The following is an 18,686-nucleotide window of genomic DNA, read 5'->3' as shown; positions in this document are numbered from 1 at the left end:
TATAGTTATAAAACGCTTTGGGGTTTATAAAGATCATTGGTGAGATATTGACAGTGACAAATGTTACTTAGAATTATTTGCAATCCAGAAGATCATACCCCACTATTGGGTACTAGTCATTAAATCCGTACTTTTTAAAAATTTATTTATTATTATTATTATTTCTATTTTTTTAAATCAGGATATTATGGGGGTAAATCTGCACTTTTTAATGAAAGACTGGGGTGGATTCTCACACCCACAAAAAGGCTCAAGCACAGTGCAAAGGTTATTTTACAAAATAGCTCTCAGTAACCTATTTTTATTTATTTTTATTTTTTTGTGATTTTTAAAATTTCAGAATATTACAGGGGTACAAATGTTTTGGTTACAAAATTGCTTTTGCACATTTGAGTCAGAGTTATAAATGTGCCCATCCCTCAGACAGTGTGTGTTATACCCATTAGGTGAGAATTTATCCATCCCCTCCTCCCTGCTCCCACCTGCTTGATTTCGAATGTTATTTCCATATGTACACATAAATGTTGATCGATTAGTTCCAATTTAATGGCAAGTACACGTTGTGCTTGTTTTTCCATTCTTGTGATACTTCACTTAGAAGAATGGTCTCTAGTTCCATCCAGATTAATACACAAGGTATTAGTTCACCATTTTTTATGGCTAAGTTGTACTCCATGGAATACATATACCACATTTTATTAATCCACTCATGTTTTGGTGGGCACTTGGGTTGTTTCCACATCTTTGCAATTGTGAATTGTGCTGCTATAAACATTCGAGTGCAGGTGTCTTTTTTATAAAATGTCTTTTTTTTCCTTTAGGTAAATACCCAGTAGTGGGATTGTTGGATCAAATGGTAGTTCTACTTGTCATTCTTTGAGATATCTCATATTGCTTTCCCTAGAGGTTGCACTAGTTTGCAGTCCCACCAGCAGCATATGAGTGTTGCTATCTCTCTGCAACCACGCCAACATTGGTTGTTCGGGACCTTTTGATAAAAGCCATTCTATTTTTAAGTGATGCAGAATCCACACATATCATCAAAAGACCTGTGTACAGGATAAGACAGGGACTTATTCTCAAGGCCAGTTTTCACTGGTAGCTCAAAAGTCTAGGTGAATTTGAAACAGGAAAATCTCAACCTTTTATTTGCCAAACACCTTGAGGGCAGAGAGACAATTCCAGTGACTTCTGGGCAGGAGCGTCAATTGAATTATCAGTTGAAGTCTAATTCCTCAGGAATCACAATACATAGTTATATTTGGTAGAATGTTTGTCATGCCAGGACTCCCTAATTTAGGAAAGGTGACTTAACCCAACTCCCGTGGGCTCACTTGGGGTCTCCTCTTTTAGAGCAGGCAGCTCATTCTCTGCCTGCGCCCACAGATCCGTGCTGGCATCGCTGGTGGGGGAGAAGCTGGCCCTCTGGCTGGCTGAGGGTTCTGCCGCCAGCCTCCTTCCTGCTGAGCCCTTGCTGGCTGTTTTTACTTCTCTCGCTTCCTGGTAACTGCCTTCCCACCTTTTCTTCCCGTCTGCTTCCCATTTTCTTCCCTCATTTCTTCCTCAGTGTTTTTCTTTCTCTTCTCTCTCTGAAATTTTTTCTTAACTGGGAGATTTACTTTTCAATATCAATTGAAAAAGTTTTTATATTCCTTGTCATTTGGACAGACTGAACACTTCAGATATCTTTTTCTCTCAAAATAGGCGAGAATTTCAATATTTTCACTTCATCTAGGCTATTTGCCTCCTACAGCTTAGGAACTTGTGGTTGAAAAAAAGGTTTTCTCTAGTCTCCTAAATTTTCTACGAGATAAGTTATGTTTCATTTCCCTGGAACCCTGTGTGGTGTAAATATGATATCAATGAAGTGCAATGGGCCAAATGTGACTAATAAAAGATCAGTTTGCCATACATTTCTACCAGCTTCTAGAGTATTTTCATGAGCAATTGTGCACAATGCACACTCCTAATAGCTAATCTCCTACTCTGCATACGGTATTAAGAAACGAGAATTTCATGGAAATTCCATGTGGAAAGGGACTCTACGTGTCTTGTTCATTAGTTGCTATATTTTCAGCAATTAGTGCCTCATACATAATAAGTATGTGATACATATTTGTCCAAAAACCAATGAGTAATGAACGACCCTACACTTTCATATTAACCCATAAACTTAATGTGACCAGATACCAGATCTGTGAAGATTAAACTGATATTCATTATAAGATGAACTGTAGTTTGTAATATTCCATTATCAAACACAACACTTTTATATCAGATATTTGAAAATACTTTTAGTGGCTCTTTGACAAGGATATTTTGTGATGTGTTGACTTTCCCAGGATCACAAGCTGATTTTCCATAAACTACTGTCATGACAAATTGGCTTTAAATTTAACTGCCAGTTTCACCAGTGGATGTTATTTTTTGGAAATCTATCTAAAGGATACTATTTCCAGAAATATTAAGATATATATTATATGTACTAACATATTATATAAATAATATATAATATAATAATTTAGTAATATTATAATACATCTTTAAAAAGGGGACTTGGTTCGAGGTGGGATCAAGTACTCTCGTTAACATTGGATTTCTTCTAGTAATGGTTTCCATTGGTGAATTCATTCATTCAGTGCAGAGATACAGCGATTGGCCAAAAGCCTTTCCTCTGCCAGTTTCGAGATTCTGTCCCATTGTCCAGGTGATGGCGAAATAAGAAAATGTCAATGATATGAACCATTACCTTTGGGAGTTGAGATGGGGAGGACAGTGGAAGAAACAAGAAGATGCAGGTGTAAAGAGAGAGAACTCAGCTCAGCAGCCTCCCAGGAGGAGCTCTGTCGTGCGTTTGTAGTTCATGCTGGCTTCTTTTTCTTTTCGCTGAGCACTCGGACCTTCACAGTTACTGCATTTAGGGAGTCAGATAGTACCAATTAGCACTCATATCTTCCCACTTCCTCTGCGGCGCAGGGCTAAAGATCATGCAGGCACACAGTAGGGCTGCTGGGCGGGTCCCAGCAAAGGTGTAGTTCACAGTGCTTTGGGTGGAAGAAGTTTTGGGAACACCCCAAAGGTCTACTTGCTTCCATCTGTCTTCCCTTTTGTTGAGCTTGTTCTCATATTTATATGTTTATAATCTAAACTCTACTTACTTCTAAAATAATTTGAGACAGCTCACAATAGAAGCATAAATGCACATGGTTACAGAAAAGTCCAAGTAAAGATGAGAGGGGCATTTGAGAACACCTAGGAAAGAAAGAAGTCAGTGTATGGGAAACACAGGACAATGATGTTATTATTGTAATGAAGCACGCATCTTTACTAATACTTTGAGTTTCCCGGAAGTCAAGGTATAAGGGGAAACACCGTAGATAGGTAACACCCAATGTTTAATAGAAATGACACTCTTTTTCAGTGTAAATAACCCACTACCCCCACTATTTTATTTTTTTACACTAAATTCCAGAAGGGCATATGGCATTAATTTTTATCTAGTAGAGATTGTAAAAATAATAAATAATTGCTTTATCCTTAATTCCTTGTAATGAATGAGTATAATAATTCATAGTAATGTAATAATTCCTGATAATGAATTAATGGAATAATAAGTAACTGTTTACTTAATATAGAATATGGATTTCAGTGCTGCTATATAGTAGATGTGTAATATTTATTATTTTCCGATTTTGTATATGACCTGATATAGGTAATAATAGCTTATAAATTAGAGTTCTCCAAAGAGGCATAACCAATAGGATCTCTCTCTCCTGCTAAGATACATCTGTATATAAAATATATGCATATTACATAGTGCATACATATGTTTATGAGAGAGAGAGATTTTTAAAGAATTGGTTCCCTTGACTGTGGGCCCTGGCAAGGCTATTTGTAAGGCAGGCTGGCGGGCTGGAAATTCAGATGAGAGTTGATGTGAAAATCAGGTAAGGGTTGATGTTATATTCTGGAGTCTGAATTTTGCAGGGCAGCAGACTGGAAACTGAGCAATAATTTCTCTGTTGCAGTGTGGAAGAGCATTCCTTCTTCTTTGGGAAACTTGTCTTCTCTCTTAAGGCTTTCAACTGAGTGCAGAAGGCCTGCTCATGTTATGGAGGGTCATCTTCTTCACTCAAAGTCTACTTATTTAAATATTAACCTTTATTCAAAGTCTGCCCTTGTAAATGTTAATGACATATAGAAAACACCTTAGCAGCAAGTCTAGATGGGTGTTTGACTAAACAACTGGGCACCATAGCCTAACTAAGTTGACACATAAAATTAACCATTGCAGGCTGTCTCTAATAATCATTTCTTCACTCAAAGTCTACTTATTTAAATATTAACCTTTATTCAAAGTCTGCCCTTGTAAATGTTAATGACATCTAGAAAACACCTTAGCAGCAAGTCTAGATTGGTGTTTGACTAAACAACTGCGCACCATAGCCTAACTAAGTTGACACATAAAATTAACCATTGCAGGCTGTCTCTAATAATCATTTATTAATTCATAATAATACTTCACAGGGTGACGAGGGCCTGTTAATTTGAAGTATTAAATGTGTTCTCCTAATCACCAAACCTTAACTCTGCTGCTTTCTCTTATCACCTTGGTTTTTTTCCTTTGCCGTTAATAACTGGGGTGCACGGCAAAGGAAAAAAACCATATCATATTTATTGCTATAATTATCTTTACTGGTCGTCTTCTCCAGGGGACCTTAAATATCCTTAGGATCTGGCACAGTGCTTGGCTCACCTATGATGTTCAATTTATTTGCTGACATTAAAATAATAAGATCTAATGCATCTCATACGCTGTGGGCTCTGAGCACCTCTGCCCACACTCAATCACAAGTGAACCTCAGCTCCCACCTGGAATGCCTGAACACCTTCTGTCCTCATCCACCATCTGGAGGGATTATCTTTAGAATCAAATCAGATCTTGCTACTTCCTTATTGAAGCCCTCTCCCTGCTGCCTGTTGCGTTTAGGGTAGAGACCAATGTATGTTCCTGCCTCATCTCAAATCTTTTCCACTTGCTCACCATGCTCCAGCCACACTGGATTTCTTTTTGTTCCTTGTACACATGGAGCTATTTCCCTCATGAACACGGAACCCTCACAGCTAGTGGGACACCCTCCTTCCCTCCTTACCTGGACAATGTCGTCTCTTCACAAAGGCTCAACTTAACTGTCAATTCTTAACTCCCTTGACTAACCTGCATGATTCCCCATGTTTACCTCCTTGATAGAACTCATTACAATGGCCAAGAAACTATGTATTAGTGCAATTGTCTGTGAAGTGTGTTTCTCCCCTGTTAGACCATCTGCTGGATGTAAGTGGGCACAGATCATGTCTACTTTGCTCACCAGTGAATTCTTAGAACCTAGCACAGCAGTTGGCAGAGAACAGGTGCTCGATAAATATTTGTTGAATTAATGAATAAATAAGGAAATGAATTTAAACTATCAAGCATGGTATCTGACATATGGTGAGCCTCCTGTAAATCTTAGTTATTATTACTTACTGAGTGCTCAAGAAATGTGTTAGGTTGGATATGGTAGCTGACCAACCAATACAAATCCTTCCAAAGTAGACATTATTATTCCCATTTTGAAGATGAGAAAAACAAGCTTGGGGAGATTTAATATCTTTCCTAAGATCACACAGATCTGGCAAGTGTGGAGTGGAATTCAGAGGCTACCTGTCTCTGACACAGTCTGTTCTCTTTTCCCTCAGGAGTTGTGTTTCACCTGCTGGCTTTCTCTTCCCTTCCCTTTGAGGAGGACTTGTGAAGGGGAAAGGAAACACGTTAATTCAAATTGTTGTATTTGAATTTGAAGGGGATATTCTCTTGCCCTTCATTTCTGTGTTATATAATCTGGTTGTCCCTTCAGGAATAAGTCTATTGGGAACATCTTGGAGGGGTGTTTTCTCGAAGAACCAGAACTTCTATAGCAACTATTGGTTAGGTCTCTCATGTTCAGCTTCCTCTCACATGATCCTCAAAAAGTTGTTTATAACTTATTATTTTATGGTGAAAAGAAAAATATTAGATCAGAATGACAGAACTCTAATTGTTTAAAAATTAGGCACTTCATACAATTACTAAGTAATTAACAACAAACAAACAAATAGACCGGGCATGGTGGCTTATGCCTGTGATCTCAGCACTTTGCGAGGCCAAGGTGGGAGGACTGCCTGAGCTCAGGAGTTTGAGACCAGCTTGGGCAGCATAGTAAGACCCTGTCTCTACAAAAAATAAAAGCAATTAGCTGAGTATGGTGGCGCATACCTGTAGTACCTACTACTCAGGAGGCTGAGGCAGGAGGATTGAGCACAAGAGTTGAGGCTGCAGTGAGCTATGATTGTGCCACTGCACTCTGCCCCAGGTGACAGTGCAACATGTTGTCTCAAAAAAAAAAAAAAGGAACAAACAACAACAACAAAAAACCATGCGAGCATATGTGAGTGGCTCCTCTTTGCTGAGTGCCCCTTCTCCGTCAGGCATGCAGGTATGTGCTTTGTGTATATCATCTTGCTGACCCTCAAACCATCCAGTTTTCTGGGCATGGAGATTCAAGCTCAGGGACTCTAAGAAACTTCCACAGTTTAGATAGCTAAACACCTGAAATTTGGGTGCAGATTTGGCAGATGCCAAATCTGTGCCGTGCTGCCTCTCTCCAGAAGATGGTCTCTCTACATTAATCCCATTGGGGCTTTTATTATATCTGCAGAGAACTCCATATCTATGGATCTGGTATTGCTTATTGTTAGCTTCCAAATAAGATTCTTTTATGAGCCATGTATAAGCTTTATAAGTTTTGTAGCTATCCTACTAAGAGTTATAAAGTTCCAGTCAATGCTGGAATAAAGGTCCGTGCTTCCTTAATGCATAATCTTGCAAAATATCTTTTGGGAATGGCCCCTCTCCCCTTTCCCTGAGTGTTGGCACAGTAATAGGTTTGTGTCGGCCCTTAGCAGGAAAAGAACATTTACAAGTCAACTGATACTTGAAAAGGTCATCTTCGGGGTGTAATGAGCAGACACTCCTAATTTCATAGACCTTTTTGTGTCATTTTCTCAATTATTCCATTTGCCCCCACAGTCTAGGCTTTCCTGTTTAGTCATTTCAAGTCCACAGATATAGATGACGTTGGATTTTTTCCAACACTGGTGTTCAAGGGATCTCAAGGGATCTTCTGTCCATACAGAAGGGAAAGACTGAGAATTTTCAGAAACTTTTAACTTAGAGAATGAAAACCTCAGAAAGCTCTTAGTTTAAACAGTTAGTTTAATTGCCTTCCATGGGAAGGGAAACATGTTTAATGTATTGATGGGTGCATGAATGTCCTAATGACTTGGGTGGTCATCCAACTTGCATCATTCATGTTTGATTCTATCTAGTGGCAAGAGATCCACCTGGATGAACTTTTAACCCTCTTCTGGAACTTTGTTTTTATAATTAGTTTTTTGGGTGTATGTGTGTAATGACATGGCCTCTTTGCTTTAAATTCACAGAAGAACTAAGACGTTGTTATGTTTACTATCATATTACAATAGCATGTATAAAAGAATCCAAGACCATTTAATTTTGGTGTTTTTTATATATACATAGTAAAAATATGATATATAGAAAGTATCTAATGGAAAACACTCATTCATTTTGACCAAATGCTTATATATTCTATCGTACGATTTGACAAACCATAATCACTTGTTCTGAAATTATTCTTGAGTAATAGATGTCATAATCCATTGAATATGAGATCCTTTTTGTTGAAGTATTCTATTATGCATGTACTGCAATATACATTTAAAAACCATTGTTCCAATTATCATTGATTTAGAAAACAGCTTTTGTTTTCCAGAACAAAGCAGCATATAGAGTAGAATTTGTATCTATGACCCATAATATAACTAAATAACCATGATGATTAATATAATAATTTCCTTTTATAATTACATTTTCATATCTATAAATTAGTTGATGAGAAAATTATCATGCACATATTCTTTTAACACCCTAGAAGGTGATGATAGAATTCTCTATAATCGATTAATGAAGCTGTTTGATGAGAGTGGACGAGAAGAACCCCAAGGTAAGATGCCAATTATTTTCAATTTTTTATCTTAACATTAGTTGTAAATTGATTGACATGGTTTCTTGCATATGCTAACCTGTTTTTTCTAAATATAACCATTCATTGATGGGCTGTGTGTGCTTTTGATGGTTGCAGATATTTAAATGTAGCTAAAGTTTTGGGGAAAAGTAATTATGGTGCAATTATAATTGTATACAATATATAAAGCTAAATGGTAAAAATGACTTAAGAGTTATTGCAGGATCTTAAAATGGCATAATGGCATATTTAGATTCACTAATTTATGAGGCTACATGCTTTTTTTTAAAAAAATAAAAAAACTGTGTCTTAGCTTTTAAATAAATGCTTTTGTGTGGTAGAAGACAAGCAGTATATTGTACTCAACTTGAGCGTGGGAATTCATACTTGCAAACGTTAGGCTGTTTGAGTAAAAAATTATTATATGTATTAAACTGAATTTTTAAATTAACACATATAAATTCATGCCAGAACCATACTGTAGTTTTTGCCAAAACATTAAGTTGCTGTATACAGACATATCTGAATTCATGGGGAATAATTCTATTAAATTTTTTTCACAGTGTGTGCATAGTGCTTTTCAAACTGTCATTCTGTCTTCCTTAATAAAACAACTCCTTAAAGTACATAAGAGGAGAGGGCTGATCATGATTAAGTCTTCTAATCGTTATTATTTCTGTTGAATTTGTGCTGAGGCTTTGCCATTTACTAGCTGTGTGACCTTAAGCTTCGTTTGCTATTTCTGCCAAATGGATAGCTAGTACCTGCCACGTGGAGTAGTTATAAGGATTAAATTATTATTACATGAGCAGATATGATAAGGACATACCTAGAATAATAAAGATAATGATCATAATGCTATTGATAAAAATATTAATACCAGTTAAACATTTGAGTGCTTACTAGATACCTGGTAAGGAAATGTCCTAAACTGTACCAATTGTCGTAAACACTGTTCTAAATAAGGCAAATATTAACTTACTTGAACTCCATAACAACCCTAAAGGTTAGTCTCCATTTTTGATCCTCATTTACAAAATAATACACTCCCAAGTTTTATTCCCACCTGGGGTACACCTCCTCTTCACTGTTTTGCTATCAGTTTGTATAGCTGACATTTTATTAATTTTTGGCCTTTATAAACAAAGCAAAGTCATTTTTCAAGCCAGCTATGAACTTACTTTGAGGGATCCTGAATTCAAATGGTGTATTAGGATTATCCAGAGAAGCAGAATTTAATTGAACCAATATACCCATACATAGAAATTTATTTTAAGAAATTGGCTCACTCAGTAGTGGGGGCTAGCAAGTCCAGAATCCTCAGGGAAGGCTGGCAGGCTGGAGAATCAGGTAGGAGTTGATGGGAATTCAGGCAGGAGTAGAAATAGTAGTCTTGAGTCTGAAAGTCACAGGGAAGCAGGGTGGAAACTCAACCAGGTTTTCTATGCTGTGGTCTTGAGAGAGAACTCTTCCTTCTTTGAGAAATCTCAGTCCTTATATTTCAGGCCTTCAACAGATTGGAAAAGACCCACACACATTGTGAAGAGTAATCTGCTTTACTCGAAGTCTACTGATTTTAATGTTAATCACATCTAAAACATACCTTCACGGACGCATCCAGATTGGTGCTTGAGCAAACAAACACCATGGCCTAGTTAAGTTGGAGCTGAAAATTAAGCAACACAAATACTTATGCTTCAGTCAGGCCTTAATATGTGTAGTCTAATTTCTGAGCCAGCAAACATATTGAAGACCTCTCAGTGCTAGACATTGAGGAACACACTTTTATCCCCGTTATTTCCCTTCCGTTCTGATAGCTCTTTCAGCTCGGAGCCTTTGAACCCACCCAAGTCAGACATTTACAGACGGCACCCAATAGAGCTTCTAAAATCATTTACAGGCTTACGCAAGCCTCATAGAATGTATAGAATAGTCAGGTACTTTATCAGCTGTTTCATACGTGAAGATATAACTGAGACCTAGAAAGTTTAAAAACTTACGCAAGGTAACACAGCATATCAGCGAGCAGAGAAGGCCAGAGGTTCTCTGGCCGCTATAGCTCGGCGCTCTCTCTAGTACCCCACTTCATTTCCCACCTGCAAAAGAAGCTCTCTGCCAATGATTCTTGTTAAAATTCTAGTATTGGAGACATGGAAAATTCCATATTATACCTTCCAGCATTTTTTAGAGAATGGAAGAGGGAGGAATATTTTATATTTTACAGCATGCATCTGGCTAGATGAAAAGATACATTTTGTAGACGATACTGTTTTCAGATGATGGAGAGAGAAGTCGAGTACACATACCATTTATATAAATGCTGGCATTTCCATGCAAATAAACAAGGTAGCCCAAATAAAGTGCCTCTGTGTGCAGAGCTCGGGGACTGTTCTCGGGGATCCTAATGTGGGAAAATGAACCAAAAGCTCTGGCTTCTCCTAAACCTATTCATCTCCCAAGCTGGTTTCCACGACACCGCGAGTAAGTGGTAAGTTGTTGAAGTAAACAGCATGTAATATTAACGCGCGGAAAAGCACAGCATCCACACTTCAAGATACATTTGGTAAGTGGGAGAAAAGCTTTAATGCACAGCTGTACTTTGCTCACTTTGTAAAGATTATGAGACGAACAAAGGTGGTTGTTGTAGCTTGATCTTGATACTTCTTCTGTGCTTTAGTGATTTCCCAGTACAGGAAACAGAAAATGGTTTGCTAAATTGTAGAATATGAAAAACCCAACTTTATCGCATATGAGAAAAAAAGTAGTTAGTCTACTGTGTGTTTAGCCAACATGAAAGTGACAAAGGCAAGCGGAATTCCCTGTGATCTTCTTGGGGTACGCAGATGAGAGCGTCCAGGAGGAGACGTTGCATTCTGAAGCACCTGTGAGTTTCAAAAAGAGTCATGAAATCCGTAAAGAGGCAGATGAAGCCATCCCTGCTTACCTTGAGGAGTTTGAAAGATGTGCTCAGAAAGACGTCATTCTGCTTGGAAGTTCTCCATTCGAACAGGTCAGCATTAAGGATATATCAAGAAACGTAAGATAAACTCTCTTTTTAAAATGACAAGTTGAAACCTCTCTCCTACACATTGTCTACTAATTTTGCTTACTGATGCACCCTTCCTGGACCACATGATTTATGAGCCATTGAGCCTTTTTCTTATTTTTCATACACATTTTACCAGGCAGAAGTTACATTCCTTGTCAATAGCTATCCTGGTCCTTGTCCAATTTAGTTTCACTTTATCTGGTTTTATTTTGTACTGGAGTGCTTATTTCTAGCATATTATGAAGTACCTTAATAAAACCTGAAAACCGCATAAACTTACTTGTATACAATTAAGAAACTGCTTGGACTTATTTGCACAAATACTGTATTATTATGTGAATATTCTAGTATTTTTAAAGTCACCATTTAAGGAAATCAATGTAGGCATTCTTACTGTTGTGCCTTGTGCCACACAAGAGTCTGTAGCCTTGGATTGTCTCAACTTCAGAGACACCTATTCTGATCTCTGTATCTTTAGGTTCTGTTTATGTGTAATGTAGCATTATGTGCTCTGATCCAACAAAGAGAGAAGTGTTTCTTCTATGTAGTCACCTTATCTAACTCAGATAAGCACACAAGAATCTCATATCTAGCTCCAGGGGTGTGTGTGTGTGTGTGTATGTGTGTGTGTGTGTGTGTGAGAGACAGAGAGAAAAGAGAGAGAGAGAGTTGTTTTTTTGTGAAATGTAAGCAGATTCATGCTAAAGAGGAAAATATTTCACCAGGTGAAAAATACCATTCTCAATGGAATCTTTTATAACAACAGGTCACAAATGGAAATATTATTTCCAACCTCAGAACTGAGAGGAATAGGTTAGTTGGGTTAAATTTGGAGTGTGGAAATTCCATAACAGTGTCTAATTTCTTCCTTTGTGCCACTTAGATCTGAATATCCTGGGCACATTAAGGTTATGTCTATTTTGAGCTTTTTCAAATAAGTGACCCGAATTAACAAGTGCAGCCTTTCCTAACATAGTCACCTAGATGGCTCCAGTAGTGGGTTGAATTGTGTTCTCCAAAAATATGTGCAAGTCCTATCCCCCAGTACCTGCGAATGTGACCTCAATTGGAAACAGGGTCTTCGCAGGTATAATTAAGTTAAGGATCTACAGATGAGATCATCCTGGATTTAGGGTGGATCCTCCATCCAATGTCTGGCGTCCCTCTAAGAGAAAGGAGAGAGAGAGTTGAGACACAGACACACACGGAAGGGAAGGCCATCTGAAGAAGGAGGCGGAGATTGGAGTGACGCACCTGCAAGCAAAGGAACGCCAAGGACGGCCACAGTCACCAGGAGCCAGGAGAGAAGCGTAGGATGGATTGTCCCGTGGAGCCTCAAGAAGGAACCAATCCTGACAACACCTTGATTTCAGACCTCTGGCCACCAGAACTGTGAGACAATAAATTTCTGTTGTTTTAACAAATTCATTTTACTAAATTTGTGGTAATTTTGTATGGCAGCAACAGGCAACTGACACAGGACACCGAGGTATAAAAAAGGATGCATGGCTCTGCCTAGGCATGTAACTCTTTTTTTAAAACAATTATTTTTCAGATGTATATACTGATACATTAACAGGTCAACATTTCCATTTACTTTTTTTGTACCATATAGTACCATTGTATGTGTTTCAATTTGCCCCATGCTTTCAAAATGGCTGCGTGGATTCCTTTAGGATGTGTGGCTGATATTTTTATATCCTCATTCTAAGGTAAGCTGGGGCAAGAGCTCACCTGCTACAGTTGTGAGGCTCCCATGCAGAGGGCCTGCAGAATGTCTAGGAGCCCATAAGAGCAGAACTCAAGCCTGCATGTGTAGCACGTGTCAGTGCCAGGAAAGAGCACACGCATCCAGGAGAATTCAAGTGCTCCACGAATGTGACCATTATTCCCTTCGAACAATGAAATTCGTGATCTTATTTTTCTTCTAATTTATATGTCTTAAATTATGTGAAATTCAATCTAAACTGACAGATGGCATAAATAATTGCAAGAGAAATCATGTGCTGGTGTTCGAACACATGACAGACTCGTGTGGGGGAAGGAGGCTGAGCTTAGGAGTCAGACCTCTGTGTGAGCCCCGGCTTTTCCACTCACAGGGTGTCGGGTCACAGGGAAGTCACTTAACTTCCCTGACCTCGATTTCCTCATCCGTAATTCAGGGGAAATTAGATGCTGCGTCATCGCGTAGTTTGGAGGATGTGAGGAGTCATCCCTAGAGAATCTAGCACAAAGCAGGCGCTGATTAAATGGCAGGAGGCACTGCAGAGAGAAAAGACTCGAAGGCCCGTTCCCAGGGCAGTGCCCGTGATGTTTTCATGCTCACTGTGTCGGGAAGTTCCCTGAACACGCAAGGCAGCACCCTGTGCTGCAGGAGGAAACTTCAGATTTGGTGTCACAGCTCATGGCTTTCATCCTCGATTCTGATATTTACATGAATTTAAGCCTCTGTGTAAAATAGGGACAAATAATTTGAACGTCTTATGGTTGTTGTGGGGATTAATGAGATGTGTCCAAATGCCTGGCAGTTAGTGTTTTCCTTTTCTTGTGACTCATTTTATATATTTGTTGAGATCACCACCCACTCCGACTTTTTATTGCCTTTGCAATAGTGAACTGACCATTATAAAAGGCGAGGTGTTTAAATGGAGATGCGGGGTGGAGGGGGTCCCAGCTGGGACTCACGTGTTGTTGACAGGCTACTTCTCTCAAACTGCTTGTCTATAACTGCTGATAAGTGCGGTGATTGGGGTGATTGCTTCTCATCCTGACATTACAGGGCCTTGTCACGGGTGGATGTGGGTGACAAAAGAATCTAGACTGCAAAAAGAGATGGGGCCCTTTACTAAGAGGTTGCCCAGGAGACTGGGCTGGGAATTGTCTGGTGTGGAGATTGCTGTTTGAAAACTCAGAGGATCTAGAGATCCTGACAGTTTACTTGCATCTTGGAGGAAAAAAAAAGAAACAAGGGGAAAAAAAAAAAAACTATGTGCATAAGGAAAGGACACTCTCAGAACATTTTGTGAAATTTGAGTCTCCAAGCACACCTACCGTGTGACCCCCTTTTTCCCTCCAGACACAGTAGAGTACAGAGGGATGAGGAGTTTGCTTTCTCACTTTGCAAAAACATTGTGTGTGTGTGTGTGTGGATGTGTGTGTCTGTGTATATGGTCATGTGTGTGCATGGACATGTTTGTGCATGCATGTGGTTGTGGATGTGTGTGTTGGGCCAGGGAGTGTAACAGAGTCCCTGAGACACTTCCCAAGAACTGGATGTGGAACTGATGGGAGAATTACTCCAGAGTCACCCTTTACTTAGCATTGGTGATAGTAATGTCAGCAGTGACACGATGACACCTGGAGCAATAGAAACCATCAGCCAGGACTAGCATGTGAGCTGATGTAAGTCACCCCCTGTGGACTTCCAGAAGTACCTGGAGGAGGAGAACTTTGCAATTGGCTGAGGTCTCATGACGAAGGTGGGATCTAAGAGCCCATAAAATCTGGTCGTTAATGTGATTACTTTTTAGTCCACACGAATCATTACACATGGGATAGGCTGGTTCTGGAAGCATCTTGGAAAGGTGCTCTAGCTGAGCACTTCTAGTCTAAGGCAATGGAGGCCACAGGGCATCTCAGAGCATGATGAGATTAGGAGGGACAAAACCAAGAGCAGGGGTGGATTGTAGGGCAAGCAGGGAGGTGACGCTCTTGGAGTCTGTTGAGAGGACCACATTTCAAGGCCATGCAAATGATGAAATATCATTTTTATTGTCATCATAGGGCAATTTGGTTGCTCAAATATATACAGCTACTTTAGAAATATTTGTGCTGACTTTTTATACTCTGCTGACATGGGAAAGCTTATAGGGAAGATATTATTAATATGACTTAGGTCTGAGAATTATCTAGTAAAGAGTAAAACTAATCAATTAAGTGCATAGTTTTTACAAGTTTAGTCACAGAGGAAATCCGGGGAAACAATAATACATTGTTTTTCAAAGATGTATTGAATTAGAAATAAAATAATTTCATTTTACGTTTTAGCTACCAGGAGGAAGTGTTTTCCTGGGCATTTTCTAATATTTACTGTATGCTATGTACCTGTTCCTAATCAGTTGCAGATAACTAGGTTTTCCTCTGAATTTTAATTATGAACGATACATACATTTAGCTTATTCAATTAGGAAACCATGCTTTAAGGAGAGCTTTTTTTTTTTTGGTGATTCGTGTGTAGCATTTTGTAAGGTTTTGTCTTTATTTAAAAAATAAAATATAGCATTTAAGGTAGTGGTGGAATAAACACACTAGCCAAAACTAAGCATATTCCACGGAAGCATTCTGAAAAACAAGCCAGTGTATATGGGCAAATAACCCGACTTTCCTAAATTCTTTGTAACTGCCTGGCATCTGGCAATAGGCATGAGCCAAATGTAGCTTTGTGAAGTAGGTGACTGTCAAGTCTGAAATCTGATTCTTAAATATGAGAGAAAATTTAAAATGTAAAATCCATAATAAAATCTCCATAAATTAAAGATAGATTTCATAAGTTACTTTAACAGATTAAGTAGTATATTTTCTGCAAGCCAGAAACGTATATTCTATTTTATGGTTGGTATAGGAAGGTTTGTGGAGGGAAAATTTCATTTTTAAAAAAATCAATTAAAAGATTTACGTAAGTTAAACTTCTATTTTCTTTTACTCAACTAATATGATACCTCATGTATCATCCCTTAAACATTACATTGGCTATAACTATAAATATAAACTAAAATGCAATGAATACAAACATAAAGAGAAAGAGCAAGAGCACAAACATTATTTCATGGTAAAAAAGAAAGAAAACAAAAACAACAGTGATTTCCCACATCTCAATTGACGGGAAACAATAATGACACTGTCATGCCTCAGAATTTGTGAGTCTCTGTCACAGTCTATGCCTTTTCCGAGGAAGGCAAGAAAAGTGCCGTATTGTTAGAGCTGCAAAAGACGGCTGTATAGAGCAGAAATATCATTTTACAAGTTAAAAGGCTCACAGAATCCTGAAAGTTTTAATAACTTGCTTAAATCTATACAAGACAATTTTACAGTCTAATTTCTAGCACCCCCATTTTTTCATATTTGGCTCCTTTTTATTTATTTGTTATTTTATTTATTTATTTTGAAATCTCTCATTAGCCACCTAGCACACCTTTCCAACTCCCCAGAATATTCAGAAGACACTGAGATGGAGGCATTCTTGCCAAAGCTGACCGGAATTCAAGGAGAAGCAGGCTACCATCTAGAATGAAGAAACACAGTTTAGTGACATTATCTTCGCTCTCAAAATTTTTACCTGGCAGTCACAATTAACTGTTTATTTACTTAGTGTCAGGTCACATTTGATAAGCACCTCTAAGCAAAAAGTTTTCATTTTATTTGCAAAACAAAACTGATGCTATTGTTACTTTTTTCATTAAGATTTATTTTACATACCATCTTTTTTCCTTTGCTATCATTGATATTTTTAGTTGATATTGGAATATAAAATAGTCTCCATTCTTCTTTTCCTCCCTTTCAATAGTAGGAGTTATTGAAGCTGATAATTAGGCAACTAGAGTAACTGAAGAAATGTATGTCACTAAAAACAAAATGTGTGGGCCCACAACATAATAGCAACATGTGAATGATTAAAGCAATTAATTCTACAGTCAGGCAAAATGAGATGGTCCAAGCTTGCATCCCTGTTGGTCAGGCATGGGTCAAGGATAACATTTTATATGTCTAGATATTGGATGGGCTGATTATTCTTCAAAAATCTCCATGAACATAATTTCTTGGACTTGAATGTTCAGTACATATAGGTTGTCAGAGAATTTGCGGTTATATTATTGAATAAGAATCAGAAGTGTGGAAATTCTTTATTTCTGATTAGTGGCAGTTGCATTTTCTTTACTACTCAAGTAAGCCGTAGGGTGTGGTTGGTTCGTGCGCTCTCATGAAAGTCAGCAAGCCTCACAGGACATGCGCCAGGGTAGGAAGCTGCCCCATTTCTCCAAGGACTGGGGCAAAGGAAGAATGTGTGCTGTCATTATTTGGTGTAGAGGAGGTCCTCACTTAACATCATCAATATGTTTGTGGAAACTGAGACTAAGCAAAATGATGTATAATGAAACCAATTTTAACACAGGCTAATTGATAGAAACAAAAGTGAAGTTACTATGGCATATTTCTGGTCAAAAAAAAATCACTGTACTTCTAAATAAAAACCAAAGCACTTTTAATATTAAACATTGAAAAAATGTGGGCTACACATAGATTTAAGAAAGATTAATAAAAAGTAAGAAAGTTATTTACCTAATTATTCCAGTTCAGGGTCACATGTGGGTAGAGACTATTCCAGAAGCTCAGGGCCAAGTCAGCACCCAGCCCTTGGCAGGACACCGTCCCATCACAGGGCACACTCACACACACCCCACACTCAGATAGACACCATGTAGACACACCAATGAAGCCAACATGCACACCTTTGGGACATGGGAGGAAAACAGAGTACTCAGAGAAAGCCCACGCAGACACAGGAGAAAGTACAAACTCCACACAGATAGTAGCCCTGGCCAGGAACTGAACTGATTTTCTTTGTCATCAATATTATAACAAAACAGCATTGAATGAAATGATGTTTTTCGAGGACCTGATGTCTAGGTTTCTATGTGCTCATGGAGCCATGTGGAGAGAAAGACACAATAGGACACCGGACTAATCTTCAGTAGATTTGCATGTTCGATTAGCTTCTTTTTAAATCTTATTCTGAAACTTATGTATTTAAAATGACAGTAAAGTGGTCCCTGACTAACCTCCAGCTCCTGTCCTCTATTTTTCGTTTGGATATGCTTCACCACCAATGGTAATCAAGATGTTTCCTTGAAGTTCAAGGCAAGCGCAGCTGGCTGACAACTGATCTTTTGGCCAGAGATCTTTTTAGTTTTAGTAAACTAAATCGATATTTCTGAAACAAAGACTTTGATGAAAGAATTTTTTGTTTGTTTTAGAGCAAAACATGCCAATTTTTGTAGAACTTTATTGCGATTTCACCATATCGAGTTTGCCACACTCAATGTGATTTCATTATGCAGAATTTGAAAACAAAACAACACCAGTTTGACAAAAGATTTGGTAATTTCACCCTCTTCTGTGCCTACCTATTTCCATTCCCTTATAAAGTTCCTGGTATATCCAAACTTTCTTAAGAAATTCAGCCCGCAATTATATGCCAGCAATGCATTTATGGGCCTCAAACTGAAAACTCGTGCTGTTTAAGACTGCATTGTTTTCAAGAGAAGGGAACCCCCATATTTGATATTAAACATACATAATAATATTTCAGCAATAAAATCAAGATGCTTATGCTATATTCCATGAATTCCTATAGAGAAACGGACATGTCTTTCTATCTTCAGCACCAAGCACAGAGCCTGGCAGAAAACAGATGTTTCCCCTCTTTGAATGTTCAATGAGTGAATGAATGAATGAGT

The 18,686-nt window shown here is 38.3% G+C and overlaps 1 protein-coding gene across 1 annotated transcript in view; it reads left to right on the top strand.

Annotated features, from left to right (window-relative positions):
* The window catches only part of LOC105806481 (orofacial cleft 1 candidate gene 1 protein), a 103,780-nt gene that overhangs the window by 24,650 nt on the left and 60,444 nt on the right, over positions 1-18,686 (top strand). The window contains exons 5-6 of the mRNA XM_012639622.1: positions 8,034-8,102; positions 10,967-11,160. Coding sequence (XP_012495076.1) covers positions 8,034-8,102; positions 10,967-11,160 — 263 coding nt within the window. The remainder of the gene's footprint in view (positions 1-8,033; positions 8,103-10,966; positions 11,161-18,686) is intronic.

This window comes from Propithecus coquereli, unplaced genomic scaffold, assembly GCF_000956105.1.
Source record: "Propithecus coquereli isolate 6110/MARCELLA unplaced genomic scaffold, Pcoq_1.0 Scaffold141, whole genome shotgun sequence".
Classification (NCBI taxonomy): Eukaryota; Metazoa; Chordata; class Mammalia; order Primates; family Indriidae; genus Propithecus; species Propithecus coquereli.
The sequence above is the reverse complement of the archived record's forward strand: the minus strand, read 5'-3'. Positions and strand labels throughout refer to the sequence as shown.